Below are 22530 nucleotides of genomic sequence, written 5' to 3' on the forward strand. Positions count from 1 at the left end.
TCTTTTTCTTTTCTTCTCTCTCTCTCTGAGCTTTTTTTTTCTTGTCTCAACTCTCTCTCTCTCTCTCTCTCTCTCTCTCTCTCTCTCTCTCTCTCCTGGAAAATATCCAAATTTCCCTCGTTATTTTCTTCGTAATCGTCACAATCACTTTTATTTTAAATCACCAGAAAATCACCTTCCTTGGATGAAATCACCATTAAATCAGGTTTTAGGAATAAAATAGGAAATCGCCTTTTTTGGGTGAAAGTTACGAAATCACGTTTTTACAGAAATCACAAGAAAATTACCTTTCTGGAAAAACTTAACTTAATCACCTGCTTAGGAAAATCACTATAAAATCACCTTCCTTGGATGAAATCACCATTAAATCAAGTTTTAGGAATAAAATAGGAAATCACCTTTTTTTGATAAATTATGAAATCACAAGAAAATCACCTTCCTGGAAAAACTTAACTTATTCACCTGTTTAGGGAGATCACTATGAAATCACATACCTTACAAAAAGTATCTCTGTAAATAACCACTTAACCAGAAAATTAAAAAAATTGAAAATAATTTCTGAAAAATCTGGATGAATTCATAATTCTTTATTTAACAACAAAATCACAAATTTGAAAAAAACATTACTAAATCACCTGTTTGTGAAAATCATTATAAAATCACCTACGTTAAATATATCCCCTTGTGTAACCACTTAACCAGAAAATAACCAAAAATTAAAAATAATTTCTGAAAAATCTGGATGAATCCACAATTCTTCATATTTTGACATCTCCGTGAGTTGATTTTTGCAGCCAGTAGAAGGCGTTGGGAGCGTTGCCGTAATCTACCTTGTACTCTTTCATGATATTTGGAGCCGGCAGATGGCGCTGGAAGCGTTGCCGTAATCTACCTCGTACTCTTTCATTATCTTTGCTCAGCGGATAAAGTTTACCTCCAGGGCTAGGAGGAAGTTCGAGTGTTTAGTTGTTTTGTATCGTCCTGTGTGTTGTGTTGGCTGCGTTAGCCGGTTAAGTGATTCCATTTGGTGTTTTATAGGTGTGTTCTTAATGTTTTAAAGTGAATTTTAAGTCTTTAGTTTTTAGATGTTTTAAGCTTTTCAAATATTTTCAAGTTTTATTCTTGTGGTAGGCTGTATTTGTGCAGGTAATGTAGTTTATAGGAACTTAATTCGTAGTATTAAATTTCCGAAAAAAAATTTCCTTTTTAAGGACACTGCTTTGGCAACTGTTTTTTTCTCGCTTTATAAAATTAAATTTTAGCTTTAATTAGTTAATTTTTTTATTTTGCAAAACTATGGTGATTTAAGCTTTGGGTATTCCTGAGTTTATAAGTTTCTGCTTCAATTCTGAAAGATTTGCTTAATTTTTGGGATTCGTAGGTTTGTAAGTGTTGTAAAGCATTTTAACTTAAATTTTAAAGTTTTTGCTATTCCGAAAGGCTGCGTTGGTGATATGTAACTGATAATTATAACCTTTCAAATTCCTATATCTGAGTTTTGCCCGTAAAATTAAATTTGTCTGGTATCCCGTATGTCTTAATCCTGGTTTTTATATTAAGCTTAGTTTTTCTTTGCTTTTTGTTCATCGGGTTTTTTTTAGGTTTTGCTATTTCATTGCTTAAGGCTGTTTTGGTGATTTTATATACTTTAATTTGCGTTTTTAAGTAACTTTTTGTTTTTATATTCCAAATTTTATAGAAATGGTTTAGTGAAATACGGGTATTTAAGATTTATATTCTGGGGTGCCGATTTTCGGCTTATATATTGAGCTTTTTTTTTAAACTTTTGCGTTATTAGGGTTTTGCTAAGATTGAATTTTTTTTTGTTTTTTTTGGATTTGGTTTTTTGCCAGTTTTATTTTTGCTATAGGCTACTTTTTTTGCGTAAGGCTGCTCTTGGTTTTACTTTTAAAGTTCAAAATTTCACCTTGTGGCAGATTTTTTAAATTACTATTCAAGATTGTTCTGGTATGGTTGTGACTGGTATTTTTGTAAAATTTTAAGTATATTTGCTTTGAACTTATTCATAGCAATTTGAATATGACTTTATAGTTCTAGTTAACTATATTTATCTCAATTTTTAATGTTCAAGTTTTAAAAGTAATTTTAACCTATCGATTCGTGGTTAGTGTAAACATTCTAAAGTAAACGATTAAATGACACTTCAAAATATTCCAGGTCTGTTGCCCGGAGTCATGGAGTCTCCGTTCGCACTCAGGAATCCTCTACAGGAATTGAAGGAACTTGATAACCCACCTAATGGAAGGTAAGTACATGGTTTTCAAAGGTTTAAGGTGTTGATTTGTGGCTTAGATTTTGTAATTGGCCTTAAATGTGTTGAGTTTGCCAAAATAGAAAATAGAGGTTGTGGCGACTGGTTTTGGGGTTTTTGACTGGTTTTGGGGGTTGTGGCGACTGGTTGTGGGGTTGTGGCGACTGGTTTTGGGGTTGTGGCGACTGGTTTTGGGGTTGTGGCGACTGGTTTTGGGGTTGTGGCGACTGGTTTTGGGGTTGTGGCGACTGGTTTTGGGGTTGTGGCGACTGGTGGTGGGGTTGTGGCGACTGGTGGTGGGGTTGTGGCGACTGGTTTTGGGGTTGTGGCGACTGGTTGGGCATAATGAATTCAGAAAATAGTTCAGGTCTGTTATAAAATTACTGTGGTAAAACTTGTGTAATTTCTTCTGTGGAACTATTGGCCTGCTCAGTTAATTGGGTTAGCTAAAGCCTAATCCGTATAACGAACCTTGCTAATTCATATTGGAATCTTAATAGTGTGGAAGTCATATTTAACGTTCCACTTTTACAAAGTGGAATGTGAAGTTAATGGTTAATATCTTAGTGCTTTAAAGTGTAAAGCTAATTTCTTTAAATGTAGGAACCAGGCTAGATCTTTACAAGAATGTCTGGTAAAGTATTTATGGTGTGAACCTAAGGGCTGGTTTTTATAGCTGTTGCTGAATGGTTTAGTTTTGAGACTTGCCCCTGACAGTCAAAGTTGGTCCGATGTCTAATTGGTTGTGATCAGCTTAGCCTAGTTTCACACAGGGCTTTGAAACTTCTAAAAAGCCTGATTTCTCAAGTTATGGTTCCAAAGTTTTGTAGTGTTTTCAGACTAAATTTAGTCTATAGTCTTGTTTTGCTGATAAACTTTTGAGGAAAAAGGTATTTAGTTAGGGGCATTTCTTGAGTTTTTCTGCTCGTAGTCCTGTTTATGGGACTTGGGCTGTCCTTGAATCTTCGAGAGTTTTAGGGTTTTGGGGTAATTGTTCAGTTTATTTGGGTTGAAATTTCATGGGTTATTGTACCCTTAATTTGCTTGATTTCCTTGAAAGTTATTCTAAATGAAGTTTCATGGGTTGTCCTACTTGAACCTTGAAACTTTAAACTTTGAAACTTGAAACTTATCTAGCTTAAAACTTTGAACATTTAACTCGCTGAACTTTAACTTTGGACTTTGAACTTTATTTAACTTTGGACTTTGAACTTTATTTAACTTAGACTTTGAACTTTATTTAACTTTGGACTTTGAACTTTATTTAACTTTGGACTTTGAACTTTATTTAACTTTGGACTTTGAACTTTATTTAACTTTGGACTTTGGAATTTATTTAACTTTTGAACTTTGGAATTTATTTAACTTTGGACTTTGAACTTTGAACTTGAACTTTATTTAACTTTGGACTTTGAACTTTATTTAACTTTGAACTTTGAACTTTATTTATTTAACTTTGGACTTTGGAATTTATTTAACTTTGGACTTTGGAATTTATTTAACTTTGGACTTTGGAATTTATTTAACTTTGGGCTTTGGAATTTATTTAACTTTGGGCTTTGGAATTTATTTAACTTTGGGCTTTGGAATTTATTTAACTTTGGGCTTTGGGCTTTAACTTTAACTTTGGGCTTTTTGGACTTTATTTAACTTTGGGCTTTATTTAACTTAGGACTTTGAACTTTATTTAACTTAGTTTAACTTAGGACTTTGAAATTTATTTAACTTTGGACTTTATTTAACTTTGTACTTTGGGCTTTAACTTTGGGCTTTATTTAACTTTGCTTTATTTAACTTTGGACTTTGGGCTTTTTTAACTTTGGACTTTGGGCTTTTTTATTTAACTTTGGGCTTTGGGCTTTATTTAACTTTGGGCTTTGGGCTTTATTTAACTTTGGGCTTTGGGCTTTATTTAACTTTGGGCTTTGTAAGCTTTGTAAACTTTAAGCTTTATTTTAATTACTTCCTTTACTTGAATTGTGGAAACCTAAAGTGATTTAAGTTTAATGCTCATTCATTAATGCTAGCTGGACATTCTTTAAGCACTGACTACATTACTTTCAGTCGATTTGACTCCAGTTTTGGAGTACTCTAGTGCGCAATACTTAGCTGTTCTATATTTTGCAGGTGTTGGAGTGCATGAAACACTGTAGTAGGACAGCTTTCATTTCTTTGGAGTGCGAGGACCTAGGATACCCTGAAGTAGTGCTTTAAACAGCCTTTCCGAAGTTGAATCCAAGAAAGCTGGTCAGAATTGGGCCGTTAGTACTGCAGTCAAGAACATCTTTGAATAGTTAAATGTATTGAACGGTTGGAGAATGTGTTTTTGGTTCTGTTTGATTTTTAAATAAAAGTACTAGTGGTCGTCGTGTATATTGAGTTCCTAAATTGAGATAGTTTTAGCAGGTTATCAAATAAGGCTTCCCGTCCACTTGTCATACATTAGGCTGAAATGGTTAAACTTGCAACTAAAAGTATTGTTCGATGATGCAGTTTTAAGAGCCTGTTATCAAAATTGCAGCTGGAGTGAAGGTTAAGAATTAGAAAGATTGTGGTACTTCCTGCCAAAGTCCATATGCAGTATTTAGTTCAGGTGAATGTTGTATGTGAAGGGGACTTGACAAAAATGGAGGGTTTTGCCCTGAAACAAGGCCCCAGGGGTGTTGCAGTGTAGAGGTCTTAAGGGCCGAGATTGAGGGTTTAAAGGAAGGTGTGGATGGCCTGGCCCTGTAAGTATTGAAGCTTGGAAGATCTGGCCGCTCTGAGATGAATGGAGGATTCCAATTATCTATGGAGGGCCCAGTTCCCAAGAGGAACGGGTCTTTGCCCCAGGGGAATTGAAGGTTGAAGGGCCTTAAAGGTCAGGAGGGCCTTTGTCCTGAAGGTGTGAGTTCAAGGTAGAGGTTGGGAGGGCCTGGCCTAGTGGTTGTCAAGCCCAAAGGTGTTGAGGGCCTTAGCCCTATGGCTAATGTGGAGGTCCAAGCTGACAGGTGTAGAGCTTTGCTCTGTAGGGTGCAATGGAGGTGGTGGGCTTTGCCCCATGGTTATAGCCCAAAGCCCAAAGGTGTGGAGGGCCTTGCCTTCTGGGGCTTATGGACGTAATGGAGAGGGGTAGGGCATTGCTGAGATGTACTGAAGTGGAGGGCCTTACCCAGAGTTGCTAAGGTGTGAAGGGATGTATCCACCGGAAGGTGTGGAGGGAGCTTGGCTCCAAACTACGGGTAAGATTATCTAAAACCAGTTATGCTGGTACGTTCATATGAGGTAATCGATGGAGAAAGTTATCCTGGCTTAAGAGTTTAAGGCACAATTGTGCCAGCTGGTACGGAAGTGCTTAAAGAATGTCAAGGGTGGCAGGTGATTAAAATAAAATTATAGAAACAAAGGTTGAAAGTGGAATGGTTAGGTGAAACTTTGAACAGATCTTAACAGCTTCGTAGGTTACCGGAAAGTTGGACATTAGATTTAGCGGGGGGGGAGGTGTCTTGTACGATGCTTAATCATGGTTAAGCTATGGTAGCATTAATACTTAACCAATGGTCTTAACTGGCAGTAGAATAATTTTGAAGGTGTCGAGTAGTTTAGCCCTTTCAATCAGAAGGTATAAAAAGCTTTGCCAAGAGCATAGATGGTGATGCAAGCTACATACAGGTTAAGGGATGAAGGTTGGTTATAGATAAGCCTTACAATACAGGCCCAACGGCATACTTGGAGGCAAAAAAAAAAAAAAATAGATCAATGGGAATGCTAAGTTTCTCCCACACTTCTCAAATGCTGGGTCCAGTGTTTGGCGAAAGGTGTCTGCATTTTGGCTATAAGGTCCTACAATTTGAAGAGTCGCGAGATTAGATAGCTAGGTTAAGGTTACTTATTTCAGTAAACTGGTTTTAGATCTTTAATAGGTCGTGAATCCAAGTATTTAAGGTATGAGACTCGGATGAAGGTATATGTAGGGTACCAAACCTTGTAGATTCAGATGAAAGTTTTAACTGCCTGCGTGAATTCTTATGCAAAGTATGAGGTTTATAAGATTCAGTTGAAGGTAGATGTAGGTGACCAAACGTAGATTCAGATGAAAGTACAGTAGTTTCAACTACCTACGTGAATTCTTATGCAAGTAAAAGTCCAATCCGCCTTACTCATGGCCTCGCCATCAAACAGATGTAATCGCCTGAGTCAATATTCACGTAGATGTAATTACAGATTCCCACAAAAAAGCAATTTCCCGCCATCTAAAACTGATATCCAGATTCAACTTTTTCCTTCATACGTAGTAGGGACAGCGTTAATCTGATTTAAGAGAAACGTGCAATTACATAATTAATAGATCTTGTGAATGCCTATCATTTTATTAACTGGTCTCTGTGGTGTCCTGCAGACTTTCCTGTCATGATTCAAGTCATTATCTTCGATCTCGAACTGAACTTAAACTGCTTTGTCCAAGTTTCGATAATTTCAAAACTAGAGGTAATGCCTGGGGTTGCCTTATGGAGTGAGCTGCTTTATTTTAATCATACAAAATTATAATATGCTCTCAATAGGGTTCTTATCTCCGTTTTTGCATTTTAGGAGACTTAAAAGTCTCCTGGAACTTGTATTTAATGCCTGGTTCTATATCCCAAATTGGAAACTCCTCCTTAAATATATATATATAAACATTATGGCCATAAAACTGTGAGAATTATGGTCACCTGTTAAGGGATTACAAAGGGATTTTTAAAACCATTTTACGTCGGTTTTGTAACGGCAGTCTCTCGTGTTAAGACGACGTCGATGCAGATGGTGTAACTCTCTTTAAATTACAGGTTTTCATGTATCAATAAATTGGCCTGGGGGCGGGGGGGGGTGGTGGTGACCGTATTATAAGGGACAAGTCATGTGTTTGGTTATACTGGTTAAATTAGACCAGTTTTATTTTATTTTTGTTTGGGGAGGGGGGGGGACCCCTGTGATTGCTTGCAGTTTGCGAGTCTCTCTCTCTCTCTCTCTCTCTCTCTCTCTCTCTCTCTCTCTCTGTTTAATCGTTGCTTTCCTACAGTTTTTGTCTCCTCCTCCTCCTCTCCTCCTCCTCCTCCTCCTGCAGTTATTTGCTTTTTGCTCTCTCTCTCTCTCTCTCTCTCTCTCTCTCTCTCTCTCTCTCTCTCTCTCTCTCTCCTCTCTCTCTCCTCCTCCTCCTCCTCCTCCTCCTCCTCCTCCTCCTCCTCCTCCTCCTCCTCCTCCTCCTCCTCCTCCTCCTCCTCCTCCTCCTCCTCCTCCTCCTCCTCCTCCTCCAGTTATTTCAGTTATTTCTTTTGCTTGCTTAATTTCTCTCTCTCTCTCTCTCTCTCTCTCTCTCTCTCTCTCTCTCTCCTCCTCCTCCTCTCTCTCTCTCTCTCTCCTCCTCCTCCAGTTTCAATCCTTACTTTCTCTCTTCTCTCTCTCTCTTCTCTTCTCTCTCTCTCTCTCTCTCTCAAATTATTTGCTTTTTGCTTGCTTAATTCTCTCTCTCCCTCCCTCTCTCTCTCCTCCTCCTCCTCCTCCTCCTCCTCCTCCTCCTCCTCCTCCTCCTCCTCCTCCTCCTCCTCCTCCAGTTATTTGCTTCCTGCTCTCCTCTCTCTCTCTCTCTCTCTCTCTCTCTCTCTCTCTCTCTCTCTCTCTCTCTCTCTCCAAACTCCACGCAAAGTCGAGCAACTCAACCAAATGAAATCCCGGTCCTAATTACACGAACAGTTACAGTGGCAAGCTTCATCTAATTATCTCCAATTAATGACATTCAAGTGTTCGAGATATATTTGCTAGGTAACCTCGTGCCGCGAAGTCTTGTTTGTGTGTGTATGTGTACGTGTTTGTGTGTGTTTACGATAGACTGAACAGGTGTGTTTGTGTGTAAGAATGTTGGTGAGCGCTGGAGGCGTATCCTGAAAGTTTGGGGAGATTCTGATTTGTTTGAAGTGTTCCGGAAATTGGGGTATGCAGTAGGAAGAGTTTGTTTGTGTGTATGTGTACGTGTTTGTGCTTTTTCGGTAGACTGGACGAGGGCGTTTGTGTGTAAGAATGTTGGTGAGCGTCGGAAGTGTATTCTGAAAGCTGCGGGGAGAGTTTTCAGTTATGTTGGAAGTGTTAAAGAAATTGGCTTCAGTATCCGAAAAATGTCGAAATTGAGATATGCCACCTATTGGGCTCATGAAACACTAATACACAGGTTACTGCAGCTTCAGAATGATTCTCCAATGCTTTCCACGAGTATTTAGGGTATCCCATTTGCAGTAGCTGCAAAATCAGTAGTTAAGGCCAGGGAAAACTGCAGTATCGACCATTTTTCTCAGTTTTGTATTTTTGCAGATACTGCAGTTTCAGAATGAATCTTCAATGCTTTATTTAGGGGGCCCTATTTGCAGTAGCTGCAAAATCAGTAGTTAAGGCCAGGGAAAACTGCAGTATCGACCATTTTTCTCAGTTTTGTATTTTTGCAGATACTGCAGTTTCAGAATGAATTTTCAATGCTTTATTTAGGGGGCCCTAGTTGCAGTAGCTGCAAAATCAGTAGTTAAGGCCAGGAAAACTGCAATCTACCATTTTCTCAGTTTTGTATTTTTGCAGATACTGCAGTTTCAGAATTTTTCAATGCTTTATTTAGGGGCCCTAGTTGCAGTAGCTGCAAAATCAGTAGTTAAGGCCAGGGAAAACTGCAGTATCTACCATTTTTCTCAGTTTTGTATTTTTGCAGATACTGTAGTCTTCCACTTTCGGACAGTATTCTGAAAGGTGGTGAAGATTCTGATTTTTTGAAGTGATAAGGAAATGGGAGATTTTTTGTGTGAAGCTTGAAGGGTATTCTGAAACGCGGGAAGCTACGTATAGAACACTGGAGGAGAGAGTATTCTTAAACGGTGGGGCTCATTCTGAAACATGGGAGACGTTTCATGAAACAACAGAGCGTATTCTGAAACCTGGGGCCTGTATTATGTATTAGAAAGCGTTTAGAATGTGATATAAGAAGTTTGTGTATTCTGAAATGCGAGAAATTCACTGTATAACACAATATGGGACATTATCACTTAACAAAGGAGGTCCATTCTGGAAAGAACATGTGATGATATTTCTCTCTCTCTCTCTCTCTCTCTCTCTCTCTCTCTCTCTCTCTCTCTCTCTCTCTCTCTCTCTCTCTCTCTCTCTCTCATTGCATCTTTGATCAGAATGCAAGGTGGCTGTCGTCTGCAATCCTGTTAATGCATTCTCCTTCCCTTGATCATGCTTTGTCATTCCTTGCCAGATGGTGTTGATCTATTGTCCTTTCTCTCTCTCTCTCTCTCTCTCTCTCTCTCTCTCTCTCTCTCTCTCTCTCTCTCTCTCTCTCTCTCTCTCTGGATTGCATTTGCACTTTAATCCGTCGTTTAAGTTGATAAATAGATAGTGCCTCTTGATATAACAAAGCTATTTAAACTTGGCTCAATGCACACACGTTGAGTCCTTTACACGAGCTGTTTTATTTTAGTCCTTTGCTGTGAAGCTGCGAAATGCATTGTTAGGCTTAATTAAAGGGCTTGGTCTCTCTCTCTCTCTCTCTCTCTCTCTCTCTCTCTCTCTCTCTCTCTCTCTCTCTCAACTCTGAATTCAAAAGAAGGCTCTCAGACTCACTCACTCTATGAATTTAAATACGTCTCTCTCTCTCTCTCTCTCTCTCTCTCTCTCTCTCTCTCTCTCTCTCTCTCTGCGAAGAGTTGTATTGTTTCTTAGTATCGTGGATGATGATGCCAGGTTAGGGGGCTGAAGATTGGGACTGCTAAATTATCTGTAGGGGTCATGTAGCTTAACCCTGTCAGGTAATGCTTCTCATAATCCTGAAGTGATTCGTCTCATAAACAACAATATTTTTTAGGGTTATAAACAACAACACCAGGGTTGTAAACAAACGTTTTTCAAAGTTGTCCTTTTATTTATGAACCTTCAAATAAAGCCACATTATAAATATTGTTTGGAATTCAATAAATTAAAATGTCGAAGAATCCGTTCACCAAATCCGTTCAAAAGTGGTCCTCGATATCACTCTACTTCTCATAACTGACGCCTCCACGGGCCCGGCGCTCGTCCTCGAGCCTGGCGAACTCGATCTGGTCGAGGACGAACTGGGGAATCGGGTGGGGGAAGTGTGGGGCCACTGGCAGGAGGTCAGACTCGGGTTGGTATCCGTTTTCGTCGGCCACGAACTTGAGGTTGGCGACGCTGCCGTCATCCTGAGGGTAGCTGGAAGAGGAAAGGGGTACCGTAGGGTTAGTTTTAAGGACCCAGAATGTTTAGGGAGGGACTCTATTCCCTTCCCTTAAGGGTAGGTGAAATGAAAGTAACTAGGACCTAAATTATTCAGGGTAGCTGAGAATCACTGGAATGCCGCAGGGGTACTTGATAGGACCTAAATCATTTAGGGAATATAATGACAGTCCTTTTTAAAGGGTAACTGGAAATCGCTGAGATGCCACTAGGGTACTTGCTAGGGCCTAAATTATTTAGGGAGTATAAGGACAGCCCCTTTAAGGGTTACTGGAAGTCACTGGGATGCCTAAGGGTAATTGCTAGGACCTGAGGTATTTAGGCAGGCTCAGGACCTATGATATTTAGGAAGAATCCAGTTGTAGACCATTTAATGAGAACTAGAATTTGATATCAGTATTGATAGCACTATAAAAGGTACGTAATGTCTTAAATTCTTAAAAATTAAGGTTTTAGCAAAACTACATTTTAGGTATTTAAGAAATAGGTACCTAAAGCTTTAGGGGGGACGTTTCGTGGTTGATATAGGGACCTAAAAACTTGAGACCAAATCACATTAGAAGTGAAATTAAGACATTCATTTCTATTTTGACATCCTACTCATGAACTGAGGACCTATTTTGACATCCTATTCGAGAACTAAGGATCTATTTTGATATCCTACTCGAGAACTGAGGACCTTTATTGACATCCTATTCATGAACTGAAGGCCTATTTTGACATCCTATTCATGAACTGAAGACCTATTTTAACATCCTATTCATGAACTGAAGACCTATTTTGACATCCTATTCATGAACTGAAGACCTATTTTGACATCCTGTTCATGAACTGAGGACCTATTTTAATATCCTACTCGAGAACTAAGATCTTAGACAGCACGTTTGACACCCTATCCACATCCTAACATCCTACTGTACTCAAGAACCGAGGACTGATTTAGATACACTCAAGAACCAAGGCCGTAGACGGCAACGTTGAAATCCTATCCATATCCTAACATCCTACCTCCACGATCCGATCACATTGGCGCCTCCGGTCGGTCCCTGGGATCCAGAGATGTGGACCTCGATCCCGTTCTCGGTTTCCCAGTCGCTGTTGTGGTTCCCGAACTCGTCAGGGTCGTGCTGTTCGTTCTTCAGGATGGCGGCGAATTTGGGGTTGTCCCCGGGGGCCTTGTCGGCCAGGGCGCAGACTGCCAGGAAAGATACTACGAGCTGGGGGAGAGAGAGAGAGAGACTGAGATAGAGAGAGACTGAGATAGAGAGAGGGGAAGGAAGGCTTCATACTTCAGGGAGAGAGTGAGTGAGTTTGACAGAGATAGATAGTGAGAGGAAGGCTTGATAATTCAGGAGGAAGAGAGAGAGAGAGAGAGAGAGAGAGAGAGAGAGAGAGAGAGAGAGAGAGAGGCTTCATACTTGAGAGAGAGAGGAAGGCTTGATAATTCAGGAGAGAGAGAGAGAGAGAGAGAGAGAGAGAGAGAGAGAGAGAGAGAGAGAGAGAGAGAGAGAGAGAGGAAGACTTCATACTTCAGGGAGAAAGAGAGTAAGTTTGATAGACAGAGAGAATGAAAGGAAGGCTTGGTACTTCAGGAGGAAGAGAGAGAGAGAGAGAGAGAGAGAGAGAGAGAGAGAGAGAGAGAGAGAGAGAGAGAGAGAAGGAAGGCTTCGTACTTCAGGGAGAAAGAGAGTGAGTTTGATAGATTGAGGGAGATAGTGAGAGGAAGGCTTGATAATTCAGGAGGAGAGAGATAGAGAGAGAGAGAGAGAGAGAGAGAGAGAGAGAGAGAGAGAGAGAGAGAGAGAGGCAGGCTTCATACTTCAGGTGAAGTTTGCTTGCCAAAATATATGGTCCTTTCTGTCCGGGTTAGGTGAAGTAGGCTAACTCTGCTTGGTCTATTATGGAATCAGGAACACAGTCAAAACAGTCAATTTGAACACGAGTAATCAAACCCCTTTTTTCACTTGGAAACACAACTAGGAAGCTTAATGTTACCATCCAAAGTTCACTGAAGCAGAATTTATATTCCAGGAGGAATTATATAACTCTTTTAATTATTTCCCCCTCTATAACTTTATTGCAATTTCAACAGCCTCCGTGATCTATATTAAGTTGAAATATGCTTTTGACAGAATTCATTTTTTTTTTTACACAAGCGTCCATACCGTCCTGTTTTCAGTGAATCTTGAAAGTCTTAATTAAATTCCAGTGGAAAAAAAATATTTTCTTTCTCTCTTCTTGCAACACGAATTCCTGGAGGCTCTAAGCGGAGAAAATGCACTTGATATTGTCCAGAGCTCTTAAGACTCTTTTTGAGTTTAGTTTTCATGAAGTTTTCATTATACTCGAGTTGAAGGTGGTCTTTATATATATATATATATATATATATATATATATATATATATATATATATATATATATATATATATTTACATATATCTATATATATATATATATATATTTATATATTATATATATATATATCTATATATATATATATATATATATATATATATATTTATATATATATATATATATATATATATATATATATATATATATATATATATATATATATATATATATATATATATATATATATAATTATATCTGAACGAGAATGGCCACTGAACTTACACTTTCCCTTCAGTCATGTTAAAGAATTTTTGTATTGAAAGTATAATGGAGTCAGTCTTAATTGATTGAACATTTTATTAATATATATATATATATATATATATATATATATATATATATATATATATATATATATATGCATACATACATATATCAGAACGAGAATGGACATTGAATTTAAAATTTCCATTCAGTCATGTTAAAGAATTCTGTATTGAAAGTATAATGGAGTCAGTCTTAATTGAACATTTTAGTGAATTAGCATGCAGCAATGACTGTCAGGTTCAACGGTCTGTGAATAAAATGATCATTCGAATGGAACCAGTTTTAATTGAACATTTTAGTGAATCAGCACAGAGCAATGACTGTCGAGTTGGATAGTCTGAGAATAATACTCATGGAATGCGGCTTTGAATCAGAGAAATTAAATAATTGTCAGGTCATTTTACAGCACAAACACAAAAGATTAACTTATTCAGGCACAGTCAGACTTGAATAACTTGAAAAACCACAGCACAAACATTCGTCTGAAAGCATTTAGCCTCCCAAGGCTAAATTAAAGGATAAAATTAGGAATTGTCAGAGGATTTTAAAGCATGAACACAAAATATTCTTGGGAAAACCACAACACAAGCATTCGTCTGAAAGCATTTTAGCCCCACGAAAGAAACTGCTGTGAGTAATACTCATTGGAAAGCAATTTAAGTTCAAGATCAGTCAGATCGTTATTCAGACACAAGCAAAGTTAAACTTAAATAATAATTCATCTGAAAGCACTTGACTACTAGAGAAATTAAATACGAAATCGGGATGAATAAAAGAGAATTCTGTGCAAGCACAAAGCAATATCTTAGAAACAACTAAAATAAATACACAAATATTCATCTGAAAGCATTGATTTACTAGAGAAACTAACATGCATCAGAAAGGATAAAAGAGAATTCTATGCAAGCATAAGCAATATCTTACTCAGAAACAACTAAAATAAATACACAAATATTCATCTGAAAGCGTTGAACCACTAGAGAATTAAATACGAAATCAGAATGAAAAAAGAGAATTCTATGCAAGCACAAGCAATATCTTACTCATAAACAACTAAAATAAATACACAAATATTCATCTGAAAGCGTTGAACCACTAGAGAATTAAATACGAAATCAGAATGAAAAAAAGAGAGAATTCTATGCAAGCACAAGCAATATCTTCCTCAGAAACAACTAAAATAAATACACAAATATTCATCTGAAAGCATTGAACCAAAGAGAAATTAACATACGAAATCAGAATGAAAAAAAAAGTGAATTCTATGCAAGCACAAAGTAATATCTTACTCAGAAACCACTAAAATAAATAAATACACAATTATTCATCTGAAAGCATTGAACCAAAGAGAAATTAACATACGGAATCAGAATGAAAAAGAATTCTATACAAGCACAAAGCAATATCTTACCCAGAGAAATAATTAAACTTATATACAAAACATTTCATCTGAAAGCATTGAACCACAAGAGAAACTAAATACGAAATCAGAATGAAAAAAGAGAATTCTATGCAAGCACAAAGCAATATCTTACTCAAAAGCAATTAAAGCAATTAAAATAAATACACAATCATCTGAAAGCATTTAACCACAAGACGAACCAAATTACATCATCAGAATGACAAGAGAGAGAGAGAGAACTCTATTGAAAGCACAAAATTGCTTGCTAGCTTCCTGCAGGCAGGCAGGCAGGCAGGCACCCTTTGATCACTCACCACCAGCTTCATGATTGCTTTTCGTCGGGGTAGGCCAGATCACTCTGATGCCCATTGGGCACTCGACACTCATTATATACCCACAGAATGCTTCGTGACCTCCCCCGGTGCCTCTGTGCCACCTGTACCCCAGGTAAATGGGGCAAATGAGAAACGGGGGTATTTAGGCCACTTGGTGTAAGGTAAGGTGCCTTGCCTTAGGGCTTTGGATGGTTAGGGGAATAGGGAAGGGGGTAGGGGGTTGTCATGGGCTGTTTGGTTGAGGGAAAAGGGTAAGGAGATTTGGGTAAGGAGTAGGCAAGGAAATGTTTAACCAGAAGAATTGAGACTTGAATTCAAATAGATTAAGAAACTTGAAAAATGAAAATGAAGTAGATTAGATGGTATATTAAGGAAAGAATATTAAGGACAGAATGAATTGGAAGAGAGAGAGAGAGAGAGAGAGAGAGAGAGAGAGAGAGAGAGAGAGAGAGAGAGAGAGAGAGAGAGAGAGAGAGTTAAATACAAGAACTGAGATGTGAATTCAAATAAATTAAGAAACTTGAAAAATCAAAATGATATAGTTTAGATATATTGAGGAAAGAATGAATTGGAAGAGAGAGAGAGAGAGAGAGAGAGAGAGAGAGAGAGAGAGAGAGAGAGAGAGAGAGAGAGAGAGATTTGGGTAAGTAGGTAAAAGCAATTGGAAACGTTTAGTGAATAAGAAGAGATGGTCAATTAGAAATTCAAGCAAATTACGAAACTTCGGAAAGTCAAAATGAGATTAGATGACAAACTGAGGGGAGAGAGAGAGAGAGAGAGAGAGAGAGAGAGAGAGAGAGAGAGAGAGAGAGAGAGAGAGAGAGAGAGCAAAATGGCGTCTGGGAAAGGCAAGAAGAATGAGAGAAGGGGAATGAAGTCCCGGGGAAGGCGTGGGGAATTAGAGAGGAAGGCTCTTGGTAGGACACAGGAAAATTTAAACAAGAACTCTCGAGATGGAGGGAACACCATCACTCCAAAATGAAACCCAACCTTCCCTGACCTCCTCTTCATATTTCTGCTTGGTCTAGACCACGTAGGGACCACGGGATTGCCTTGCCATCGGCCTCTGGATAAAAAACTCATACTGGACGGTGAATGGGACCACCCTCCCCACCCCCTCAAAATCCTACCTATCGACTTCCAACTTGTCGACACAAAAGGAACCCGTTTCTTGGCTTCTTTTTTGTAGGTCCTCGGATTTTGAGGTCACCCAATTGGCACCCTACAACCCCTCCCCCCCCTCTCTCTCTCTCTCCATCCCCCTCCCTCTCCCTCTCTCTCCCTCTCTCTCCCACTCCCTCCATTCTCCAAGGTCATGGTCAAGGTGAATAGGTCGTTCTTGCTCGGAATTTGGGTCTCCTGAGATTTGGGTGATAGGAATATTTTATCCGAAATTGAAGGAGTGGGTCGCAGTTTTTCAATCAGAGAGAGAGAGAGAGAGAGAGAGAGAGAGAGAGAGAGAGAGAGAGAGAGAGAGAGAGAATGATACAGCATGATGGGGAATGAGAGAGAGAGACAGAGAGATAGAAAGGGAGAGTGACGTAGCACAACAGAGAGAGAGAGAGAGAAATATTTTGTATTTTCCATTTTCATTCTAAATGTATATGTGGGTATGTGTACATTGATGTATTGCGAGAGAGAGAGAGAGAGAGAGAGAGAGAGAGAGAGAGAGAGAGAGAGAGAGAGAGAGAGAGAGAGAGATTTTATATTTTCCCTTTCCATTGTAATGTATGTGTGTGTTTGTGTATAGAGAGAGAGAGAGAGGGGCAGGCAGAAAGGGAGAGTGACGTAGCACAACTGAGAGAGAGAGAGAGAGAATGGACATTTTGTGCTCTCCTTCCACCCTTCAAATCTTGTGAGTGTATCTGAATCTTGTTTGTTTTAGAGAGAGAGAGAGAGAGAGAGAGAGAGAGAGAGAGAGAGAGAGAGAGAACGAATATTGCTAAAGCATGTAGCAATATCTTTCGATGCCAATCTCAATACTGAAGAGCAATTTAAATTTTCCTGCGACCTTTATGCACAAGAGAGTGTCACCCTTTTATTCGTATTGAGTCTTGGCTGTTGGGGTGATGAAATCCTGTTTGTATAATATATATATATATATATATATATATATATATATATATATATATATATATATATATATATATATATATATATATATATATATATATGATATATATATATATATATATATATATATATATATATATATATATATATATATATATATATATGAATATTAATGTTGAAAACCATATTTTTATTGGCTGACAAAAAATGGTTTAGCATTTTTATATTTTTGTCAGTATGAGCTCTTAAAATTTGGGCATATGTATGTGTGTATGTGTGTGTGTACAATGTATGAATAATGTGTATTCATTATTGTGTGATGTACATATGTTTATATATGTACTATGTACTCTCTCTCTCTCTGTACATGTATATATATTTATATAATATAATATAATAATGTATATGTATATATGTATATATATATATATATATATATATATATATATATATATATATATATATATATATATATATATATATATATATATATATATATATATATATATATATATATATATATATATATATATATATATATATATATATATATATATATATATATATATATACTTGATAAGGTACATTAACTAATTGCTCAGAGTAAGGACAAATCACTTGCAGATTATACAGGTAATCTTGAGTTGTTTAAATCAATGTAATTATCTTGATGTACCTCGTTTTTTCTCAACATAATCGCAACAATAAAAAAAAAAAACAATTATTCACTTGTCAACAAAAGCAAGCTATTATTATGTCTACCCTGTTCACGATGACTTTTGTTGTATCAATTTAAAATCTGCTATTTTTTCAAGCATTTTTTTAAGCACTGAGTTGTGGAATGAGGCTGCTAGCCCCTTATCCATGGTCAGCCCTCTAACTCATAGAGCTTAGTACTGGTCACCCATTCAGGTAGTGACCAGACTAAATTTCACACTTAGATTAATGTTTTTTAAAGATTCTGTGTGGCATTATGGGAAGGCTTTCCTACCCCTTGTTATAATTACATATGGGTTTGATCCACTACAGTCTATTAACTGCCAGGTGTGTAATTCATAGGTAATAGGAACTGCAGTATTCAGTGGATTTTTAGGGAATTTTCTCTCTCTCTCTCTCTCTCTCTCTCTCTCTCTCTCTAATTTATATGCTAGTACATATTATATATATATATATTACATGAGTATATACTATATATATACATACACATATATACATATATAAACATGTATATATATGTATCTATATATATATGTATGTATATATATATATATATATATATATGTATATATATATATATATATATATATATATATATATATATATATATATATATATTTATATATATATATATATATATATATATATATATATATATATATATATATATATATATATATATATATATATATATTATGCATACTATTCATTTCACAATAAGTGAAGTAGACACAAAGGACTCAAAAACAACCTATAATCAATTCTCAAAATTTATTACATAAAAATCCAAATGAACACAGTAATAAATATTTAAATAATCCTTTATAAAATAGACGTTATTCGAAGCTATTCCGTCGACATCCTTGATTCCAAGTTGGACCTTCAGGCTCTCTCTCCGCGAGCCTCGCGCTCGTCCTCGAGCCGGGCGAACTCGATCTGGTCGAGGACGAACTGTGGAATCGGGTGGGGGAAGTGTGGGGCCACTGGCAGGAGGTCAGACTCAGGCTGGTACCCGTTCTCGTCGGCCACGAACTTGAGGCTGGCGATGGAGCCGTCCTCCTGAGGGTAGCTGGGAAAGAAGAGGAGTACCTCAGTGGGAATTCTTAGGGCCTTGAGTGTTTGGAATATCGAGACACAAAACTATTACTTTATTCATTCAAGCTAAGATATTAGGCTAGCGATGGAGCCCTCGTCTTCCTGAGGCCAGGTGGAAAAGGGAAGAGGAGTACATCAGGGTGAGTTTCTAGGGCCCTGAGTTTTGGGAAGTATCAAGGCATAAAACTATTACCTATTCAGGCTAAGATAATAGGTCTGCTAATACTTAGGAAGAGTTAGAATCCAAAAATACTTAAATTCTGACTGCTAATCTTTCCTCCATGGACCTATAACTTCTCTATTCTGGAGGCTTTTAGACTTACAGGTCTACTCTGAATTTCACCAATGCTATGTAGCTGGAGAAGGAAGAGGTGTTCCTCAGGGTTATGCACAGGGACCCAGAATATTTAAGAGGGTTATGAGGACCTAAATCAAACGTCTAATTCATCATATCCTCAGTTCTGGTGAAATTCCCCAAACACCCTTTTGGTTTTTGTGTTTACCTCCAAGAACCAATGACATTGGCTCCTCCGTTCTCTCCCTGGGATCCTGAAATGTGGACCTCGATGCCGTTGGCGGCTTCGAAGTCACTGTTGTGGTTTCCAAACTCGTCTGGGGTGTGCTGCTCGTTCTTCAAGATGGCCACCACCACTGGGCTGGTCAGGGGTCTTTCGTCAGCCAAAGCCAAGGCTGCAAAGAAGGCTACCAGAATCTGGAAAAAAGAGAATTTTTATGATTTTATGAGATCTAGGCTGTCAAGCCAAGCAGTTTGACAGAATCTGGGGCAAAAAGTCTTAGAATATTCATGATTCTATAAGATTTAGGCTGTCAAGCCGAGCAGTGGGACACAGAATCTGAGAGAAAATCTTGTAATTTTTATAATTTTATGAGACTTAGGCTGTCAAGCCAATCAGTGGGACACAGAATCTGGAAAAAAAATCTTAGAATCTTCATGATTCTAAGAGATTTAGGGTGTCAAGCCAAACACTGTTGGTTACTTTAGGCCATTCAGAGCTCAAGACAGTAAAAAGGGGAAATTAGAGTGGTTGGACAGCTCAAGATCATAAAGGAGGTGAATTATAAGGTTCTAAAGGTGGAACTGGGCGAAAAGTTACAGAAGTTGGGCAGCAAGCCTGAAGAAGGGAAGTGGGAATGGAAGTAGAGTAAAAGGCCAAAATATAGGTGCATCTAGGGGCAGAAGGGAGGCTGCAAATGCCCTCTTAGTAATGCCCACAGAGTTTGAAATACATGAATGTGGTAAGAACTCTCGCCTTCATTTGACCCTTGGGCCAACTCTCCTGTTGTGGAAACTGCATAAGATATATAAATATATAAAATAAACAAATGCTTTAGTAATGCTTAAAGCTTTTGAAAATGGTAGTGACTATTATAGTCAATTTTACTCTAGAACCAACCTCCTGTTGTGGAAACTGCATAAAAGATATAAATATATACAAAACTAATTTAAATTTCTTTGACATCACATCAGTGTTTGAAATATGTGAATGGGACATTGACCATTGTCTTCAATTTATTCTTGGAACCAACCTCCTGTTGGTGGTGAAACTGTCAAGTAAAAAATTGTATCAGATAAATAATTAATTCAAATTTCTCTGACATCAACAAGCCCCAACTCACCAGCTTCATGTTTACGGATGCTCCTCGAGGTGATGAACTGTGCTTCCTCAGGTCACTCTAGTCCTTTTTATACCCAAAACTTCGAGGCATGACCCTTCCCCCTTCAATGCCCATTCATCTACCGCCGGCGGGGAATGGGGTATTTGGGTATCCGGGTATTCATGACCCTGTGGGGTAAAATTGTTGTTGAAGGAAAAGTAATCTTTGTCGCGGTTGGAATTGGCAGAAAAAAAAGGACACTTGTTTTATAATCACTCCAGCATCTTATCAAATCATGGTCAATGTTGGAGACTTGATAAACTGGTTTTGGGGTGATTTACTCTCTCTCTCTCTCTCTCTCTCTCTCTCTCTCTCTCTCTCTCTCTCTCTCTCTCTCTCTCTCTCAAACCATGAAGAGCTTAACAGTCAGATAAAAACAGTTTTTTCATAACTTCAAAATCTCAAAAAAACTTTGCTTTATTCCCCTTTATCTCTGATGCATCCGAAGGCCGCTTCGCTTCCTCTCTCTCTCTCTCTCTCTCTCTCTCTCTCTCTCTCTCTCTCTCTCTCTCTCTCTCTGTCCTTTAAGGTCGTCTGAAAGGGAATCTGCGTCAAGGCTGTTTAGACTCGATTTTCTGCTATTGGTCGAAATTGAGGCCTCAAGGTCTCTCGAGATATTTAGGTCTCAAGATTTTTTTGTTTTTTGGTCTGAGGATCTTTTAGTCTCGGGATATTTTTGGTCTCAAGACCCATTTGGTTCGTTTCCATGGTCTTTAGTCTTTGGTTTTGGTCTCAAAAACCTTAATTTTCGAAATCATTTTGGGTTTTAGATCATTTTGTATCAAGACCTATTGGTTTTTCAAGATTTGGGTCTCTAGAGATTTTGGTCTCAAAACCGATTTAGTTTTACGATCATTTGGTCTGAAAACATTTTGGAATCCGTATAATTTGGTCTCAAAATTATTTGGTGTCATGATCATTTGGTCTCATGATCATCTGGTCTCAAATATTTTGGTTTCAGAGTTATATGGGCTCAAAACCTTTTGGTTTCACAATTATTTGGCTTCAAATCTTTTTAGTTGCAGGATTATTTGGTCTGAAAACATTTTGGTTTCAGGGTAATTTGGTCTCAAAACATTTTGGAATCAGTATAATTTGGTCACAAAACCTTTGGGTTTCACAATTATTTGGTCTCGAACCTTTTTGGTTTCAGAATCATTTGGTCTCTGGTTTCACAATTATTTGGTCTCGAACCTTTCTGGTTTCAGGATCATTTGGTCTGAAAACATTTTGGAATCAGTATAATTTGGTCTCAAACCTATTTGGTTTCAGGATCATTTGGTCGCAAATGATTATTTAGTCCCAAGACCATTTGGTTTCATGATCATTTGGTCTCAAGACCTCTTGGTATCAGACTTCTGGTCTCAGCATCTTTGGGTTTCACGTTTATTTGGCCTCGAAACCTCTTGTGTATTAGACTTCTGGTCTCAAAATCTTTTGCTATCAGGGTTCTGTGGTTTCAAGGACTAATGTATACATATACATATACATATACATATACACAAAAGCCACGCCATCAAAACCCATGAAGAATTAACGCCAGAGCAAGTAAGATTAAGATGATTCCAATTGCGACAAAGAACTGTCAGATTTAATCCCTGTGTAAAATGCCATTTCAGTTCTTTAAACCTTAATCGTTTAGTAATAATTAGCAGTAAATCAGATCAGGTTTATGTATTTGTTTGGTTAATGACTTAACAACAACAAACAACAATAATAATAATAATAATAATAATAATAATAATAATAATAATAATAATAATAATGAGGTTTAACCTAGGCTCATATCTTCCCAGTTGTGACGCCATCAGAAGGTAAATTAAATCATCATTGTATTTCTCAATTGTTATATGTGCTTGAATGTTGATTATTTTGAATCTCTCTCTCTCTCTCTCTCTCTCTCTAAATAAAGTTATTATTGTATTTCTCTCATCTCAATGTTGATTATTTTGAATCTCTCTCTCTCTCTCTCTCTCTCTCTCTCTCTCTCTCTCTCTCTCTGTTTCATGGTCCCAGAAGGTAAATAAAGG

At 37.6% G+C, this 22530-nt stretch overlaps 3 protein-coding genes across 6 annotated transcripts in view; 1 reads left to right on the forward strand and 2 right to left on the reverse strand.

The window, feature by feature from the left end:
* LOC136852716 (cuticle protein AM/CP1114-like) overlaps nucleotides 1–4636 on the forward strand; it is a 49944-nt gene extending 45308 nt beyond the window's left edge. For 3 of the 4 annotated variants that reach the window (XR_010857215.1, XR_010857217.1, XR_010857218.1), the window contains exons 3-4: nucleotides 2179–2266; nucleotides 4400–4636. The gene's annotated coding sequence lies outside the window, so the exon portion shown is untranslated. Of the gene's footprint in view, nucleotides 1–894; nucleotides 1039–2178; nucleotides 2267–4399 lie in introns of those variants that run through there. The other variant, XR_010857216.1, reaches the window with a different exon arrangement.
* Nucleotides 4637–10166: 5530 nt separating this feature from the next.
* LOC136852717 (cuticle protein AM/CP1114-like) lies at nucleotides 10167–14977 on the reverse strand. The gene is made up of 3 exons (XM_067127637.1): nucleotides 14918–14977; nucleotides 11528–11736; nucleotides 10167–10495 (listed from the first exon to the last, which is right to left on the reverse strand). Exons 1-3 carry the CDS (start codon nucleotides 14927–14929, stop codon nucleotides 10300–10302), a joined length of 417 nt encoding a protein of 138 aa, XP_066983738.1. The 5' UTR covers nucleotides 14930–14977; the 3' UTR covers nucleotides 10167–10299.
* Nucleotides 14978–18482: 3505 nt separating this feature from the next.
* LOC136852718 (cuticle protein AMP4-like) lies at nucleotides 18483–20574 on the reverse strand. Its single transcript, XM_067127638.1, has 3 exons — nucleotides 20462–20574; nucleotides 19327–19535; nucleotides 18483–18797 (listed from the first exon to the last, which is right to left on the reverse strand). The coding sequence occupies exons 1-3, from the start codon at nucleotides 20468–20470 to the stop codon at nucleotides 18611–18613; spliced, it is 405 nt and encodes a 134-aa protein (XP_066983739.1). The 5' UTR covers nucleotides 20471–20574; the 3' UTR covers nucleotides 18483–18610.
* Between the last annotated feature and the right edge of the window lie 1956 nt (nucleotides 20575–22530).

This window comes from Macrobrachium rosenbergii, chromosome 26, assembly GCF_040412425.1.
Source record: "Macrobrachium rosenbergii isolate ZJJX-2024 chromosome 26, ASM4041242v1, whole genome shotgun sequence".
NCBI lineage: Eukaryota > Metazoa > Arthropoda > Malacostraca > Decapoda > Palaemonidae > Macrobrachium > Macrobrachium rosenbergii.